At 35.0% G+C, this 17,135-nt stretch overlaps 10 protein-coding genes across 10 annotated transcripts, besides 1 other annotated feature; 5 read left to right on the forward strand and 5 right to left on the reverse strand.

Annotated features, from left to right (window-relative positions):
- Nucleotides 1–14,786: part of a mobile genetic element that runs on past the window's edge.
- On the forward strand, nucleotides 13–597 carry TVAGG3_0851830 (His-Me finger endonucleases family; the record flags this gene model as incomplete). The annotated part of the gene is made up of 1 exon (XM_051249273.1): nucleotides 13–597. The coding sequence occupies one exon, from the start codon at nucleotides 13–15 to the stop codon at nucleotides 595–597; it is 585 nt and encodes a 194-aa protein (XP_051084748.1).
- On the forward strand, nucleotides 1,171–1,545 carry TVAGG3_0851840 (uncharacterized protein; the record flags this gene model as incomplete). The annotated part of the gene is made up of 1 exon (XM_051249274.1): nucleotides 1,171–1,545. One exon carries the CDS (start codon nucleotides 1,171–1,173, stop codon nucleotides 1,543–1,545), a length of 375 nt encoding a protein of 124 aa, XP_051084749.1.
- TVAGG3_0851850 (organellar and viral DNA polymerase type B) lies at nucleotides 1,836–2,732 on the forward strand (the record flags this gene model as incomplete). Its single annotated transcript, XM_051249275.1, has 1 exon — nucleotides 1,836–2,732. One exon carries the CDS (start codon nucleotides 1,836–1,838, stop codon nucleotides 2,730–2,732), a length of 897 nt encoding a protein of 298 aa, XP_051084750.1.
- On the forward strand, nucleotides 3,111–3,938 carry TVAGG3_0851860 (KilA, N-terminal/APSES-type HTH, DNA-binding family; the record flags this gene model as incomplete). Its single annotated transcript, XM_051249276.1, has 1 exon — nucleotides 3,111–3,938. One exon carries the CDS (start codon nucleotides 3,111–3,113, stop codon nucleotides 3,936–3,938), a length of 828 nt encoding a protein of 275 aa, XP_051084751.1.
- On the reverse strand, nucleotides 4,542–5,403 carry TVAGG3_0851870 (protein of unknown function, DUF4106 family; the record flags this gene model as incomplete). Its single annotated transcript, XM_051249277.1, has 1 exon — nucleotides 4,542–5,403. A coding segment is annotated over one exon (862 nt), but the record flags the coding sequence as incomplete, so codon positions are not given.
- TVAGG3_0851880 (uncharacterized protein) lies at nucleotides 5,449–5,796 on the forward strand (the record flags this gene model as incomplete). The annotated part of the gene is made up of 1 exon (XM_051249278.1): nucleotides 5,449–5,796. A coding segment is annotated over one exon (348 nt), but the record flags the coding sequence as incomplete, so codon positions are not given.
- Nucleotides 5,813–6,232, reverse strand: TVAGG3_0851890 (protein of unknown function, DUF4108 family; the record flags this gene model as incomplete). Its single annotated transcript, XM_051249279.1, has 1 exon — nucleotides 5,813–6,232. One exon carries the CDS (start codon nucleotides 6,230–6,232, stop codon nucleotides 5,813–5,815), a length of 420 nt encoding a protein of 139 aa, XP_051084754.1.
- On the reverse strand, nucleotides 9,982–10,862 carry TVAGG3_0851900 (protein of unknown function, DUF4106 family; the record flags this gene model as incomplete). Its single annotated transcript, XM_051249280.1, has 1 exon — nucleotides 9,982–10,862. A coding segment is annotated over one exon (881 nt), but the record flags the coding sequence as incomplete, so codon positions are not given.
- TVAGG3_0851910 (protein of unknown function, DUF4106 family) lies at nucleotides 10,895–11,167 on the reverse strand (the record flags this gene model as incomplete). Its single annotated transcript, XM_051249281.1, has 1 exon — nucleotides 10,895–11,167. A coding segment is annotated over one exon (273 nt), but the record flags the coding sequence as incomplete, so codon positions are not given.
- Nucleotides 12,259–13,669, reverse strand: TVAGG3_0851920 (protein of unknown function, DUF4106 family; the record flags this gene model as incomplete). Its single annotated transcript, XM_051249282.1, has 1 exon — nucleotides 12,259–13,669. A coding segment is annotated over one exon (1,411 nt), but the record flags the coding sequence as incomplete, so codon positions are not given.
- Nucleotides 14,787–17,135: the final 2,349 nt, after the last annotated feature.

The raw sequence follows: 17,135 nt of genomic DNA on the forward strand, positions 1-17,135 counted from the left end.
ATTTTATTTGAAATGTACGCTGAGTTTGTTGGAGAGGACCGTTGGGAAACTTGTTTGTTAGATGAGAAATATGAAATTCACTGTTGTGAGTCATTTGAAGTCAGAAACAAAGAGACAAAAAGAGTTTTAAGCGAATGGGAGCAAAATAACGGATATGCTAGGATGAGGATTGGTGGAAAACACTATTTAAAACATGTTGTCATTGCAACTCATTTTATACCGAATCCTAACAATCTACCTTTTGTAGACCATATAAACCATATAAGAAATGACAATAGACTTGAAAATTTACGTTGGGTCACTTGTTCTGAAAACAGTAAGAACAGAGGCAAATTTCGAGATATAGTATTCGAATTTGTCGACGAACTAGAAGACGAAGCAATTGAAATTACAGACTATGGCGAGCATACGTTTGAGTTTTACTACTATAGCGAAGAACAGGACTCTTTCTACCTTTATACCGGCGTAAACTATAGAAAATTACAAGTATGTTTTACTAAGACGGGCTGTGCTTATGTAAACGCTAGAGATACAGATGGAAAAAAAGTTAGACTATATCTTAACAAATTCAAGAAGCTATATGGCATACCATTTTAAAACATTTTTAAAACAGTATATTTTTACATATATAAAATGCTTCAGGTTGAAAAAGTGTGACAACATGACATTTTGACAACAGTCCAGGAAATAGACTTCTTCGTATTCTTTCACCCGTTGAATTTTGTATAAAAAAGCAACCCGCGGAATTCCGGCGGTTGGTATATTCTTCACAAAATGCTTGTTTTGAGGTTAAGCCACAAACGAATGTCCGACGGTTAAGCCACAAACGAATGTCCGACGTCCCACCAAAAAATATTTTTTATTTTTATTGTAAGAACAGTATGACAGTCGAAGCAAAAACGTTCACGAACAAATCTAATGGCGAAACATTCACAAAAGGCACTTACAACGGTATTGAAGTCTTACGTAGAGACAAGGATGGTTATATAAATGTAACAAATATGTGTCAGCAGTTTAGGAAAGACTTTAGAAAGTTGTTGGAAAATAAGTCCTGGGAAGAGTATTTTAAGGCATTTTGTGAAGAATATACCAACCGCCGGAATTCCGGCGGGTTGCTTTTTATACAAAGTTCATGCAGGAATTCCGGATGAAATCAAACAGGTTAGAGGAATGTATGTAGACCCAAGACTCGTAAACTATATTGCAATGTGGGCTTCTCCAAAATATTGTATAGCAGTTGGAAAAATTATGGACTCCATAGACAAGAAAGTTCATGAGAAGTTAGATGAAGAAGAACTTGAAGATACAGTAGAGAATGCAAAACCTTTGTTTGAAGAAGAAGTTAGAAAAATGCATGAAAAACAAATAGAACATGAACGTGAGATATGTTCTGGTTATAGAGATTCTCCATACGAACTAGACCAATGGGAACAAGAAGATTTAAAGAGAGAATTTAGAGAATATGAACTCGCTAAGATAGCATTAGAAGCTGCAGAAAAGAAGTTAAAAGTTTGGGGTCGTTTTGTACAAAAATATTGTGAGTAAATGAACCATTTTTTTTCGACAAAAATATATTTTAGGGTAGAAGGGTATATCTACCCCGTTTTCTACCCCGTTTTCTACCCTCGTAGAAAACACACAAAACTCTTGAATTTTGTATAAAAAAAGCAACCCGCCGTTTTCCGCGGGTTGGTATATTCTTCACAAAATGCTTGTTTTGAGGTCGAGCCATTTTTGGCTCCACCGTATTTTTAAACCAAACTCGTTCATTTTGTGCTGAAATAAAATAAAGGTAGTCCCACCAAAAAATATTTTTTTATTTTTATTGTAAGAACATGTCAGCAACAACAGCACCAAACTCGTTAGTCATGAACCCAACTTCTATGTTAGTAGAGATGAAAAGCTTCATTCCTTCTTCATATACTTTCGAAACAGAAATCCAGAAGATAAAGCAAGAACTTCTCCAAGGAGATTTAGACTGTAGTGCGAAAGATGAAACAAATGAACAGTATCTTTATGAAATGCAGGACCTGGTGGAACATTTACCCAAATTGCCTGAAATACAACAACAAAAGCTTACTATTCCAGAATTCGATGAAATAGAAGTGAAACCATCTGACTCAGTAGAAACCAAGAAGTTCATACGTAATGTAAACTATGAGTTTCTTGGATTTCATTACAACCACAAAGACTGCGATATGGTATATTTCATTGACATATATAAATCTGAAGAGTTTAAGACCTACGACAACTTTGTTTCGTTAGTTGCAAAATGTGTATGGCAGATAAGAGATAAAGATAGAAGAGGTAAGGTATGGAACCAACAGATAAAACCAGCAGCCTTTGAGTTAAAGAAGACCATTGACGCCTTGGTTGTTTTAGCAGGACAAATTTCAGAATATAACGCAAAAATGAACTCACAATGTTCAAAATGTAAAGCAGCAACAAGGAAATATAACTACTCCGTCAAAGAGATAGAAAGAATGAGAAAAGACCATACTGACTTAAAGAAAGAAGTAGAGAAACCAGCAGAAGATAAAATGGACATGTTGACATTTCTGAACAAAAACTATCCAACTGCTAACGATTTCCTTCTATCTGATGTCAAGAAGAAATATAAAGAAACTTTCGGCATAGTTAAAACTTTTGATATCCTTCGTGAAGAAATAGAAGCTACAAAACTGTTTAAAGTCATGAACCATCACAACATATACCATGTAAAACGCTTGTAAATAGTTATGGTAGAAATGAGGGTAGAAAACGGGGTAGATATACCCTTCTACCCTAAAATATATTTTTATTGAATTCTGTATAAAATTCTGAGTAAAATTCTGAGTAAAATGACATATGGAACACATACTTTTTCAGTAAGGACATATGGGGTAGAAATGAGGGTAGAAAACGGGGTAGATATACCCTTCTACCCTAAAATATATTTTTGTCTGATTTACGCTCATTACGAAGAAGTCTTGACAAAACATTTACGAAGAAATCATGAAAATTCAAGAGGTGACAAAACATTTACGATGAAATTCGTGAATTTCCTTAAGATAGAAAATAACGCTAATTTTATTTTTTTTTATTTTTTTATCCGGAATATAAAGACAGATATGTCAACAACAGAGAACACAACAACTGCTATCGTTCATGAAGCTATAAATGAAGAATATGAGTGGGTTCAGTTTAACAAACAACTCCGTCTCATTCGTTCGGTCAAAGATGACATGTACCAAATGCAAAGTATTTTGAATACTCTTCGTTCTACAAAGCAAGCATACCATTGGTTTGAAAACCAACAGACAAAAGAACTTTTAGAAGAATTTCCTCATATGTTTGCTACCCTCGGAAAACCGAGGGTAGAGATTCCGTACGAAAATCGCAAGAATTTGGCTCCTGGTTTGAAAGGATATTATGTACATAGACTTCTTGTAAATGCTGTTGCAATGTGGGCGTCACCTCGCTATGCTTGTTATATTTTCATGATGTTAGATGAAATTCATAGACAAGAACGTGAAGAGATGGAAAACAAGCTTGAAGCAAAAGATGAAGTCATTGAAGCAAAAGACAAAAGCATTCAGAAAAGAATACCACGTTCGGTACCAAAAGGAAAGGAAAAGAACTATAAGTATATGATTTATACTGAAGAGATGGAAAATGAAGAAGACAGAGATATGGTTATGTTGCATTTAGTCAGAAGAAACAACAAAAGCTTTTACGACCTTGCTAAGATTTACAAATCTGACAGAAATTGGTTCTATCGCGAAAACTTACCGATTTCAATGACACCAAATGAAGATGTGAAACAAATAGTTCAAGATACGTTACCTCAAACACACTATGATATTAAAGGTTGTACAATACTTACCTTCAAAGAAGATTTACCATTGTTAAAGGAAAAAATAACAGAGTATTTTGACAACTTCAAACAAGTAGAGTAGATGAACCATTTATTTTTGGTCTTGACTTCAGATGGCTCAGGTAGCTCTATAAGGTAAATTGGCTTGTCAAATCCTTCTGGCATTCCGAGTCCTTCCTTCCGACAAGAAAAGTCCTTCCTTCCGACAGGAAAAAGTTCTTCCCGACAACTGGAAAAAAATTTCCCGACAACTGGAAAAAAATTTCCCGACAACTGGAAAAAAATTTCCTTCCAACAGGAAAAATTTTTTCTGTTGTCCGTCCGTAAACCATTCAAATTTTCGAAAATTGAGAACTTTTTGGTCGAACGACAGAAAAAGTTTTTCCTTCCGACAGAAAAAGTTTTTCCTTCCGACAGAAAAAGTTTTTCCTTCCGACAGAAAAAGTTTTTCCTTCCGACAGGACACAAACGAATGTCCGACGTACCACCAACCGAGTCCATTCCAAAGCCAGAAGAACCGACAGCCCCAGCACCACAGCAGACTTACTAAGACTAAACACTTACATTTTTCAAGCTTGACTTTTTACAATTTGAACTTTGTTCGCGTAGATGTGAATTCTGAAAGAAGTATGAGGGTCTTGTATGACTTTGTACTTCTCCCATAGTTCATGTCTGTCAAACTTACCTGCCATGGACTCTTTCATAAGTTCCATGAAATCGTCTTCGGACAATCCAGGGAAAAGTATGATATCAGTAAGTATTCTTTTAACATCCTTACTTAAACTCTTTGCTGTCTGTACACAAATGACAACTGAGATGTTAAAGTGTCTGAGCTTCTTAAGAATTCGACACATGTCTTGTTCTCTATTCTTTAACAAAGGAAGAGAAGCAAAGTCATCTAAGATAAGAAGACATCTGTGAGGGTAAGTCTTCCAATCGTAAGATTGCAATTTCTTCGAAATGTATTCTATCTCTTTCTGTTTGTTTCTGAAGTGTTTCTTCTCTAATATTCTCTGCATTTCCTCATTTGGGTCTTTAAACTTCGAGTTTATATACTCATTTATAGCATTGTACTTCAAAACTCTTCTTTGGTACTTCTTTATCCAATCCAACAACTCAGAGTCTTTTATACATACTAACTTAGACTTTTTTATAATATCTTTGAACGAATTGACGGTTTGGTCAAATTGACCAGAAGTACTACAAATGACAACTAACTCATAAAATGGGTTCTTCTCATCTAGTTCTTGTTGTTGTGCAGCCATTTTAAGATAAGTGAAAGTCTTACCCGACCCAGGCGGTGCAATTAGACCTGTTATACCATTCTGAGCAAATAAGAACTTGTCATGTATGGGTTTTATCTGAGCATTTTCCAACTTCCTCTTGTTCTTGTATAAAACATTCTCAAATTTCTTGTCAATGTCAGCAAACTTTTTTTCTAACATATTTTTAGAAAAATTAAAAATTTTATCTTTTAGAAAATGTCTAGCGATTTCGCTATCTATATTCGAGACAAGCTTTTCGACAGCAAAACATCTGTCGACCATAAAATCTTACATAGTGTAAACAAGAAAGGGGAATTTGTTCTAAAGTTCTGTTTCTGGGAATATGACAAGAACCATAAAACCTTAAGCAGAGCAGTCTTAAAATTTGTCAATGACAGACTTGTTGACAGAGATGACGCCGATTGGAAAGATGAAGTCCAACAAAAGTTCTTAGAATGCAAAGAAGACACATGCGCTGTTCTTGAAGATGAAATAGGAAACAGAATAGAAGAGCTATTAAAGGACAAAGAACTTTTACATAAATATGGTTGCGCCAAATTTGACATAACTCCACCAGAGAAGAAGAAGAAGAAGAGAGAAAAGAAAGAAAAGAAAGTAGAAGAAGAGAAAAAAGAACCTGAACCAGTTCCAGAGAAAAAGAAATTTGACATGTAAAAATAAAATTTTATTTTTAGAACATTTCTGGGTCAATGTCAATGTTCTCTTCCTCTTTAGGAGCAAACACTGGCTTAGACTCTAAAATCTTTTTACCCAATTTACCTTGAACTTCAACTATCTTAGACTCATAATATTCATAGTCGTCTGCTTTCTTTGGTTCATAAGGTATAACAAGTTTGTATGCTTTGCCTTCTTTAAGGTTTGAAAACCTTCTGTCAAAATTTTCTTTGACTGCTAACAAACCTTCTATGTCTAAGTCTTCAAATTTCGCACCATTTTTAGTCACAATAGCAAACTTAACTGGTTCGATGTTCCAAACTTTGTCAAATGTAGACTTTTCAAAATGGTAGAAGTAAACATTCAAATAAGCGAATGGGTCTAGTTCTTCTTTGACTTCTGTCATGTACTTGTTGACTGAAATATATTTCGTCATCTTTTCTATCGGATAAAAAAATATTTTTTTTAAATTTACTCAGAAAAATTTTTCTTTGTATATACACCATTCTGTACATCTAAAAGACTTTTGACATTTGCCAAGAATGTTCGTTTAGAAGCTGTCATATAACCATATTCTTGACAATATTGTTTATATGAATCGTACAATGACCTTTCATCTAAACACTCAAAGTTAGTCTCATCTATAAACAGTTCATATACACTCTTGTTTGCTTCTAACAACGTTTGTCTTTCTTCGGTATGTGGAATTTGTCTTGGATTGAAGTTAGAAATATCTAATGTCATGAAATATGAGAACAAGTGGTTGTAAAAGTTAGGTGTCAAAGTTTCTGCTAAGTCGTCAAAATATTCTGTATCTTGCATATGAGAATCTGACGTTCTGACAACTACATATCTTCTGTCAGAACTTTCTAACTTCATCGGAACAACATTGTTTGAAACCATGATGAAATTTGCAACATTTTCACAAACTCTTTGGTCTTTATATTTTCTTTCAACAACTCCAACTTTGTCTGTTATAAGACTCTTCAAAGCATCTGAGTTTAAAACCTTTGTTGTATCTATACTTTGAAGTTCGTTACATACTATAAGTTTCATATTCTCTATTGAAGAGTTAAATTTACCGCAGATGTTTTCTAAGTTTGTCATATTAGGGTTCGAATAGCCCTCTAACAGTTTGCACAAGATATCTGTAAAGAAAGTGTTCTTACCAGTTCCTTGTTTTCCAATTATAATGAGAGCAGTTTCATTTTTAGCACTTGGATGTTGTAAGATGTTTGCAAACCAACATAAGATATACTCATAGACTCTTTCGTTTCCATTGCATATAATTTCTTTGACATGGTCTAACCAAGCTTCTATAACATTTTCTTTCCATTCTACTTGTTCGTATTTATATCCAGTGAAGATAGAATAGAAGTTTGGAGATGGTGTATAGAACTTTATACCACGAACTGAAAAATCTTCTAACTTTGACAATAAGATATCCCAAGCATCTAACATCTTCATACCAACTTGTACGACTTTTATTTTCTTAAGTTTCTGTCTACATTCTTGTTCTGAAACTATGGTTGCTCTTGGTTTGTTAAAGACAACATCCCATTCTTTCATGACATAACATTCTGGGGCAGAGTCGACATAAATGACTAAACGTTTCAAATTCTCGACTGCTTTGTTATAGTCTCTAAATGGACACATATTTCTGAACGCTTGGAAGTCATAAAAATCTGAAACGTCTATTCTGTACATTTTTATAAAAATAAAAAAAAATATTTTTTTATTCTTGACTTTGTTGTTGCATTTGTTCCATTTGTTGCATTTGTTGTTCTTGAGCTATTTGTTGTTGAAGTTGTTCTTGTAGTACAATACTTTCACCAGTTGCATCTTCCAATTCGAAACTTTCTGCCGTCATTGACAAATACATAGGACATAAAAGTTTTACAGGAACAAAGTTTGCGTCAACTAAGGTTAAGTTTATGTTTGCTAAAGTGTTTGAGTTTACTAAAGCTGAAAACTCTGCATTCGAATGAACAATAGGCAAACCAGCAGAGAAAGTGTTGTTTATACGCATGAGTATCTTTTGTCATAGTAGTTTCTGTCGACATTCGAATAGCACTTTGAACCTAAGTTTGAAACAATATATAAAATAGGTGTACTTAAAGTCAATGGAACAGACATTCCTTGTATGACACCTTTTCCTGTTATAGGAAACTGTTGGTAGTAAAAACCAGATATAAGTTTTGTATTATAGCTCATATCGTTTATACTAAACTCAGTCGGACATCCAAACATAATGAAACCTGCTCTAGTTGCAGCACATGTTACATCCGTCCTTAAAGTATTAAATAAGTCAACAAAACCTGTTGGTGGTATATCTGAGTAAGTATCTTCAAAGGAGTATTTTTTACCATTCACAACAATAAAATCTTCTGGTGTCAAAAGAGCAAAACAGGCTTTAGTCGTCATCGTGTTTAAGGTCAGTTTACAATATCGTCCTTGAGGACTTTGTAAGTTTGTTGTTATAGAATTATATGACTCAGGGTTTTTAGTCGTAATAGTATAAACCACTATGTCTTCTGCCATTTACTTAGCAAGTAAATTTTAATGAAATGTTGTGGTCGTCAAATATTTTTATGACGTCTGGGAAACTATATTTTAAGTTCAACGTTTCACCTCCTTTCATAACGTATATCTTGTCAATGACATTATATGAAACACCACAGCAAGCAATGTCGGGCTCTATTTCTTTGATGTTTATATCGTCTGCCTCTGTCAAAAGTTTCAATAGTTCTTTCAAAACTTCACGAGGTGCGATGACATATGAGTTCACTTTTACAGGGTTGTGTTCGACCAAGTTTAACATTATACCTAAAGCTTGACAAATCTTCTCCTGAGTTTTAAGTTTATCTTTCAGTTGTTTGTAGTCATTTCGAATATCTGCAACAGAACTTAAGTCTCTGCTAACTTCAGGATATGTTGGTTGTTCTTTTACAGGAACTATTGTTATACCATCTTCGTCTTCGTATGGTTTCCCCACTTCAACATCTCTTTCTTTGACATTGACAACAACACTTTGACTGTTTGTTTGAGTTGGTGAATTTAACTTCACATCTGCCACCGCCATTAAACCTTTTGAAACACTTACGCTTCTATTTTTCGGAAATGACATTTTACTTAGAATAAAAAGATGGACGTATTTGAGTATCTCTTCGAATTGAAGCAAAACAAAGTTTACACACACAAACAATACAAGTTCATTGATAGAATAGTTCTTTATACAAACAATGGAAAATGTTATAGAATAGCAGTCTTTGCTGAACCAAAATATTTTCATAAAGCAAAGAAAGTTGGTATAACTGAAATGGTGAAAGTTCTTGACGTTGACAAAAATATAACAACAAAACTTACAGATATTTCTAAAGGTAAGTTTATCTTACAATTTTATGTCAAAACTGGCGTACTGTCAATATTTGACGGAGAGAAGTCAGTTCAAGAACAACTTACTGACCTGCTGCCAAAATCTGCTCGATGGAAGCTGTCGTTATACCAATCTGAGGAGCCCCAGCAGGTTTCATCGAACGAATTTTCAAAAGAGCATCTTCTGTGAAAAGTGCTATTGGTTTTGTAAACTTCTTTGCTTTCAATTCATCTGGACCGTCTCTGTCACCAGTATATTGTATTTGAACTGTACCAACAGTTGAAATACCACCCATAAAGTCTTCTGAGTCAGCAAATGGAATGCCAAGCCAAAAGTTTGAACGGTCTCCATTTGTATATTGAGTTTTTTGACCTCCTGTATGAGTCCATACTTTCACATATGGCATAATAGAACTTTGCATTTCAGGGTTAATGGTTGTTGTGAAGTTGTTGTTAAAGTTCATAGCATCTAATGTCAAGTTGTATGACCTCATATCCTCAACTGTAGAATATTCTTCTCTTGGATAGTATTTGCCATCTATGTTTATATGATATTTAATACCGGGGTTGTAGAAACAAGAATAGTCATTTATAGTTCGTCTGAAAAGAACAAACATAGTATCTGCATGTTTCATTGCAGTTGTTAAAGCAATATCTGTTCTTGCACCTGGGTCAGCACTTTGGTTTCCAACTTCACCTGCAAAGTCTTTGACAGATATTTGGTGTATAGGGAACATAAGTGGAACTGCAATATATTTGGCAGCTAAAGCATTTGAAATATCTGGGTCCAACATATAGACTGCAAGTCTGCTTTCTATTCTCTTGCATTCAAATTTTTCGCATGTGAACTTAACTGGGTCCCAAGCAGTTCCAGCAGCATTGAAGTAGTAGTTTACTTCAGTGTTGAGGTTTGAGAAACCAAAGTCTAAGTCAACTTTGTCTTTGCAAAAGTCGGCGAATGACGTTTGATTTGCTCCCTTTACGTCTGTAAGAGTGAATGGGTCTTGTGTTGGTGCAATGACTAAGTTATTTTTGCTTGGAGTAAGTTCGATAGAAATTTTTCCTGCCCAGTTTGGCAAGTATCTTAAAAACCTGAAGATGAGGAAAGATGACAAAGGAACTCTAAGTTTCAATTTTACTTTGGTTATTGCTGCTGCAGTTTGTCCAGAAAGGTCAACATAAACTCCTGGAACGTTAGGGTCAAGTCTTCTTATTTTCTCAATAGTTGCATACTGGTCTGTTTGTTCTCTAGCTTGTGGTTGTACTGAGTTTCTCAAAGCGAACCATTCATAGTTTGCCCATGTTACTGTTTGAACTAAGTCAGAGTTAGAATATATCTTATATCCCATGAAAACTTCTGGAGCATATTGGTATCCGACATAGAAAATTCCATTGCAACCTTTCTTGTCAGACAACTTGGCAGAAGGTTTTATTTCAATGTCTTGTTCCACGTATAAGAAAGAGTTGTCAATAGAAATTATATGAAACCTGTCGCAAGCAATATCTACTGTTGTTGAAGAACCTTCTCCAAACTCACCTACGTTTCCATAAGAAACAGCAGTTGTATATTCGTAAGTTCCAGGAACTATTTCTGACCTTCTAATGGCATTGTCGCATTCGTTATACCATTCGGAAACATTTCCATTCATAGCATCCAAAACTGTTGGCGTTATATTCTGAGCGGCGTACATTTCATATGAGTAAAAATATAGAATAGTTGGATTTATATGTCATAATAGAACCCACTCCGACCAAGCTTTACTTTCTTCCTGACTGAGTTTTTAACTCTTCTTTTTCCTTCATTGCCCTCTGCTTGAAGTTGTTGCATCTTTGCATTATGTTCATCTAGTATGTTGCAAATTTCCCATGTCCTTTTTGCCTTTTGGCTCTGGTCGCCCATCTCAGGTAACCTATATCCTAGAAAGAGTTTGTCATAGTCTGTATTTGAGTCTTCGCGTATTGTTTGCATGACTCTTTCCTGAGTTTCCGGTTCAAGCTCTTCAAACAGTGCCTGTCCATATGGAATATGCTCGTTTCCAAATATATGTTTTTGTAGCCATTCTGGTTTTCTTTCCATGTTACCAACTATATCTTTTGTGAATGGGAAAGCTTCTACCCAATCTTTCAGTCTTGCGTCGTTTATTTCTGTAGTTGGTTTTATTTTGTCAAGGAACATGTTTTTCAATACTAACATTTCATTTGGTACTGTCCATTTGAGTTTTCTTAAATATTCATCCCTTCTCGGTTCATCGTCTGCAAAGTAAGTTTTTATGACATTTTGTAAACTTTCGTTTGCAAGGTCATGTACAATAGGTTCTCTTCCTTCTCTCTCCCTAACTTTCTTTCTAAACTCTTCACCAAATATACCATCTTTATGGTTCTGTGTAGTTCTTTGAGATAAATGTTCTAGAACGTCAGGTGTTATATTTCCATCAGCCATGTTCATTTCATACTGGTCCAAAATATCTGCATGTTTCATATCTTTCAATGGCATTAAAGCCGCGCTTAAAATACCAGCTATATCTCGTTCACCATTGACTTCCATTGCGTCTACAACTTCTTGGAATTGTGGTTGTAAGTTTATGAACCACCTATCCGGATTAGCTTTATGACCCCATCTCATTGTAGTTCCATCGTCTGCAGAAACAAAAGTAGGTTTGTTTCCATATTGGCTAGGTTCTGAATGAACTTTAAACAATGTTTCATTTCTATATGTTTTGTTGAAATTTAACCTTTTATTTTCACCGAGTTCATCCAAAGATTGAACGTTATATGCTCGTAAGTAAAAAGGATTGTTGTATTTGTGTACATTATCTTTCAGTACTTCCATTCTATGCTGGATATTTTCATCTGATGTTGGAGTCTTTTGTATGTCGGCGAACATTTTTCGATATTCTTCTACTATGTCAGCTGAATTTTTCTTAGACTCTTGGAAAGATTCCATATTCTCCGCATACTCTTGTTGAGGGTCAAGATTTTTCGGCTGTTCCAAATCTTCATCTAGTTCTGTGAGGTTAGTTTCCAAAGGAGGGACTTGTTCGTTTCCTTCAGGCTCTTCTAGCTGTTGTTGCTGAACTATTTCTTCCATGTCTGGTTGTATCTGAACTTCTTCCTGTGGAGTTTCTTGTACCTCATCTGCTGGCATTTCATATATTCCGAGACCGTTTTCAACAATTTCCCTATCTACGTCATCCGCATTCATAAGCTTTTGTTCTTTCGTTCCGTCTCTATTTTTTACGCGTTTCATGACGAAAGTTGAATTGTCATTTAGCTCTGACATCAAATATCTCGGAGTAAATTCATCCATGTCATTTGGATGATATGCTATTAAATCATATCCCTTAGCGAGCTTGTATTTTCCAGGTTTGAGATTATATCCGTTTTGGTGCTGAGCCATAAAGCTAAATAGGTTCGGGTCAGTATTTCCATCCTTGAACTTTCCAATAGCTTCTTTATATCTGTCACTAAAGTCAACAGTATCTGGGAAACCACACTCTTCTTTAAGCATTTTTAAGAATTCTTGGTTTCCTTGTTCTCTACTTCTTTTATGTCCTTGTTCTGTTTGTGGTTGTTGTTGTGCAGGGTTTTGAACTGTTGGTTGTGGAGGTGGCTGTTGTGCTGGATTTTGAACTGTTGGTTGTTGTGTTGGTTGTGGAGGTGGTTGTTGTGTTGGTTTTGGTGCATGCCTGTGTCTGTGTCCATGTGACGATGTAAATGTTTTAGGTAGTCCTGGTGCAGGTGCTTCTCTTGGAGGGTTTGGTGGTATATAAGTTCCACTAGCTAGTATATAAGTTCCACCAGCTGGTATATAAGTTCCACCAGCTGGCACATATGTTCCATCTGCAGCATAATGTCCTACCTGACTTTTCGTTTTTAAGAAAGCATTTACTAGGTCTGTTTTGGTCTGTTGTAACTCTTTTTCTTGACTTTCCACAACAGTTGCTCTAACGGCGTCATAGGCACTTTGAACTGCCTGTCTCGTTGCTGCATCTGTTATTTTCGTCATATTTTGTGCTACTTCTTTTAACTCTTTGTCGAAACCTTCAGACTTCAGTTTCTTTCCAGATGAGAAGTCGTTCACTTGTTTCACCTTACTATGAAGAGCTTCGAAGGCGTTCTTAAAGTCAGCATTTGTTAAAGCTTCATTTGAACTGTCTTCATCCGCTTGTATTTTTGTCCTTATTGACCCTATGAGTTGGGCTGCTTTAGCGTTGGCTTGGGCATCTAACCAGTCATTGTTAGCTTTTATATATTCTGCGCTTTTCATTGCTTTTTGCATAGCCGCGTCGTTATTTTTACTTTCTTGTGCTAAGTTTTCATACTGTACGGTTTGGTTTTGCAACTGTAAAAGTTTTTCTGCCTTTACATTTGCTTCAACTTCCTTTTTATACTCATCGCTATCCATATATGTCTTCAGGGCTTTTTGTTTTATCTCTTCATCTTTCAGTACTTTATATCGAGTAGTATGGTTTTTCAAATTTATGACATCTTGTTCCATTTTTGCTACTTCTGTTGCTTTTTCTGACACTTTTTTTGCATATTCCTCTGTACTTAGTTCTTTCAGTTGTTCTTCTTTCTTCTTTTTCTCTACGTTTAACTCATTTAGTTTCTTTGTGTGTCTGTCATATTCTAGTTTCTTTTCGTTTTCACTTATTTGCTTCTGTATGTCTATGTTTGACTTTTTGACATCTGTTATTTGATTTTTGAGTGAACTTAAATTCATTTGACTTTGAGGGTTATAGGCTGTTCCGTCTGCAGCTCCACCATAGCCTGCCATTTTCGCTAAAAGTGCCGCTCTTAAACCTCCACTCTGTGCACCAATAACTCGGTTTAAAAGCATAGGATTGCTTGACATTTGTTGCAACATAGTGGGGTCATTCAGCATTTGTTGTTGCAACTGTTGTTGTGGTGTCAGTTTTACTATTGGATGTTTCAATGCTCCCTTCCTCTTACGTATATTCTTACGTAGCTTACGTGGCATTTTAAGTGAAGTTAAAAAGCGGTTTTTGACAGATGTTTTATTGTGACTTCTTCGTAAAGACTTTGTTGAGATTTCTTCGTAAATGAGTGTAAATGACCCAAAAATATATTTTAGGGTAGAAGGGTATATCTACCCCGTTTTCTACCCTCTTTTCTACCCTCTTGAATTTTCATGAATTTCTTCGTAAAGACTTTGTCAAGACTTCTTCGTAAAGACTTTGTTGAGACTTCTTCGTAAAGACTTTGTTGAGACTTCTTCGTAAAGACTTTGTTGAGACTTCTTCGTAAAGACTTTGTTGAGACTTCTTCGTAAAGACTTTGTTGAGACTTCTTCGTAAAGACTTTGTTGAGACTTCTTCGTAAATGACCCTAGTAGTATATTTTTGGTGTAAATTTCATGAAAATTCAAGAGGGTAGAAAAGAGGGTAGAAAACGGGGTAGATATACCCTTCTACCCTAAAATATATTTTTGGTGTAAATTTCATGAAAATTCTGAGTAAAATGACAGATGTTTATATGACACTTTCTCCGGTTTATAGGACCTCTCTCATATTCTAAACATCTTCGGGGCTAGAGGGCACGAAGTGCCTGGAAGCCCCACTACCTTTTTTTTTTTTTTTTTTTTTTTTTTTTTTTTTTTTTTTTTTTTTTTTAAATTGACATGTGTGATGCTTCCTATTCTGTTACAACTATTAAAGCTTACATTTAAATTCGAATTCAAAATTTCAAAATTTTTTAAATTGATCAATACAATGATTTTAATAATATATATTTGTTTGTGCTTTTAAATTTCTTAAGCTTTCAAAATTTAAGAGAATTGATAACTTAATACAATATGATCTGAGTATAAACTCAAAAGTGACAAAATTTTAAACTAAAGGTCTCAATTTTTTTTCAAATTAAACAAATGGTTATAGGAAAAATTATTTTTTGTTGAATGTTAGGCAGTGATCAGAACTCACCCAAGGGAAGATCATAATTGATGCGCACAAGATGAAACATAGTATATAAAAATTATATTTATCATTGTTGGATAAATATAAGCGTTTATATATGGGTGAGATCACACATGTGTTTTATATTAAGTTATTAAAATTATTTAGATTTATAATTAATATTGAAAGAAATTTATTAAATAATGTAAGAAATATTAGATATAAGAAACAGTGATTGATAAAATACTAAAATATATATACTACTTATACATTTATATGTATGAACATTGATAGTTTTAACATTTATATGTATTCATTGATATAATAATATTTCAAAGAGCATTTGATTATGAAATTTGCTTATTTAAAGGAAATATATTGAATATGAAATATAAAAAGGTGAAAAACAGTGGGAGTTGAAAGATCTTAAAAAATCTCAATTCAAAATTGGATATAACCTCTCTGTCCATTATGAGATAGCTGAGAAAGGAGTCCTAGCTTTGAGAAAGGGCTCCTTTCTCAACTTTCTCCATCAATGATAATTGAAAAAGGTTAGTAGATTGTATTTCCAGACTCTGACGTCAATATAAGTCAGAGTCTGGATATTTCTATCTTTAAGGACCGAGTCTTGAAGAGACCGTCCATGAAAAGGACAATCCCCCTCAAACCCGATCCTGAGGATGAAATTTGCAGGTCCTGACCTAGGCTGAGACCAGAGATTCGTATTTTCTCGTTTTTAGAGCCGGATTCTTTTCGTGCAGCACTAGATCAGGACAGCATTTAAGAAATCCGGCTCTGAGGACTGTAAGCGAGGCCCTGGTCTCGGCTAAGGCCAGAACATGTGATTCTATGTCTTTCAGGGCTGAATTTTGATGAGAACAGCCATCACATGGACATTCCTCTCAAAATTCGGCCCTGAGGATTGCATTTCAGGTGTTGGCCTTTACCAAAGCCATATCTTCGTATTTAATGCTTTTCAGGGCCGAGTTTCCGCTGAGAAGTGTCTGCGATCTGGACAATCTCAGGGAACTCGGCTCTGAAGGATATTAGCGAAGCTCTGGTCTCGGTGGGAGCCAGAGCCTGTAATTTGATGTCTTTCAGGGCCGAGTTCTTGCGAAACCGTCTATCATTAGGACGATCATCGCAAAACTCGGTCCTGAGGATTGATCTTGCATGCTCTGGCTTCAGGAAAGGACAGAGCTTCGTAGTGACGTTCTCTCGGGACTGGATTCCTCTCCGGCCGCCCCGAATCAGGGTGGTCTTTGAGAAAACCGGCCCCGAGGAATGTTTGCGAAGCTCTGGCCTTTCCTGAGGCCAGAGCTTGTGATTTTCGTTCAGAGCCAAGTTCCTCTGGGAACATTCCTAATGAGGACGACCGTCGAGGAACTTGGCTCTGAGGTGATGAATTGTGAGCACTGGCATTGATGAAGGCCAGAGTTTTTAAACGAATGTTTTGACGGGATGAGTCTATGATCAGTAAGCCCATCCCATCAAAACATTCGTTTAAAAATTGAATTAAAAATTATCGTAATCATTGAAATTTAAAACAAATTAAATGAATAATATTATTATATAATAAGAATGGAATAAAATAAATACAAAATTGAATAAAAATTTCCAAAAAAAATTGAAATTTTGAAAAATAAGATAAAAAATAGCAAATTTGATAAGAAAATTAAGGATTAGAGAAATTTTAGAAAGATAAAGTATGATTATTTATATTTGAAAGTGAAAAATGAGTAGATTTAAAAAGTTTTAAATAAAATAGGGTATTTATAATTTATTAAAGTGCTATATATTCAAGAAAGGAGTTTACAAATGCAGGGTAAAGGAACAATACTCTGCATTTGTAAACTCCTTTCTTGAATTTAAATCTCGATGTGACATTCTATAGAAAAAGTGCTATATATTCAAGAAAGGAGTTTACAAATGCAGGGTAAAGGAACAATACCCTGCATTTGTAAACTCCTTTCTTAAATTTAAATTCAATGAATCTCATTCAAATGAAAAAGTGCGTTATTTTCCAGCTATGCATATACGGGTGCAGTG

Source organism: Trichomonas vaginalis, chromosome VI, assembly GCF_026262505.1.
Source record: "Trichomonas vaginalis G3 chromosome VI, whole genome shotgun sequence".
Lineage (NCBI taxonomy): Eukaryota > Parabasalia > Trichomonadida > Trichomonadidae > Trichomonas > Trichomonas vaginalis.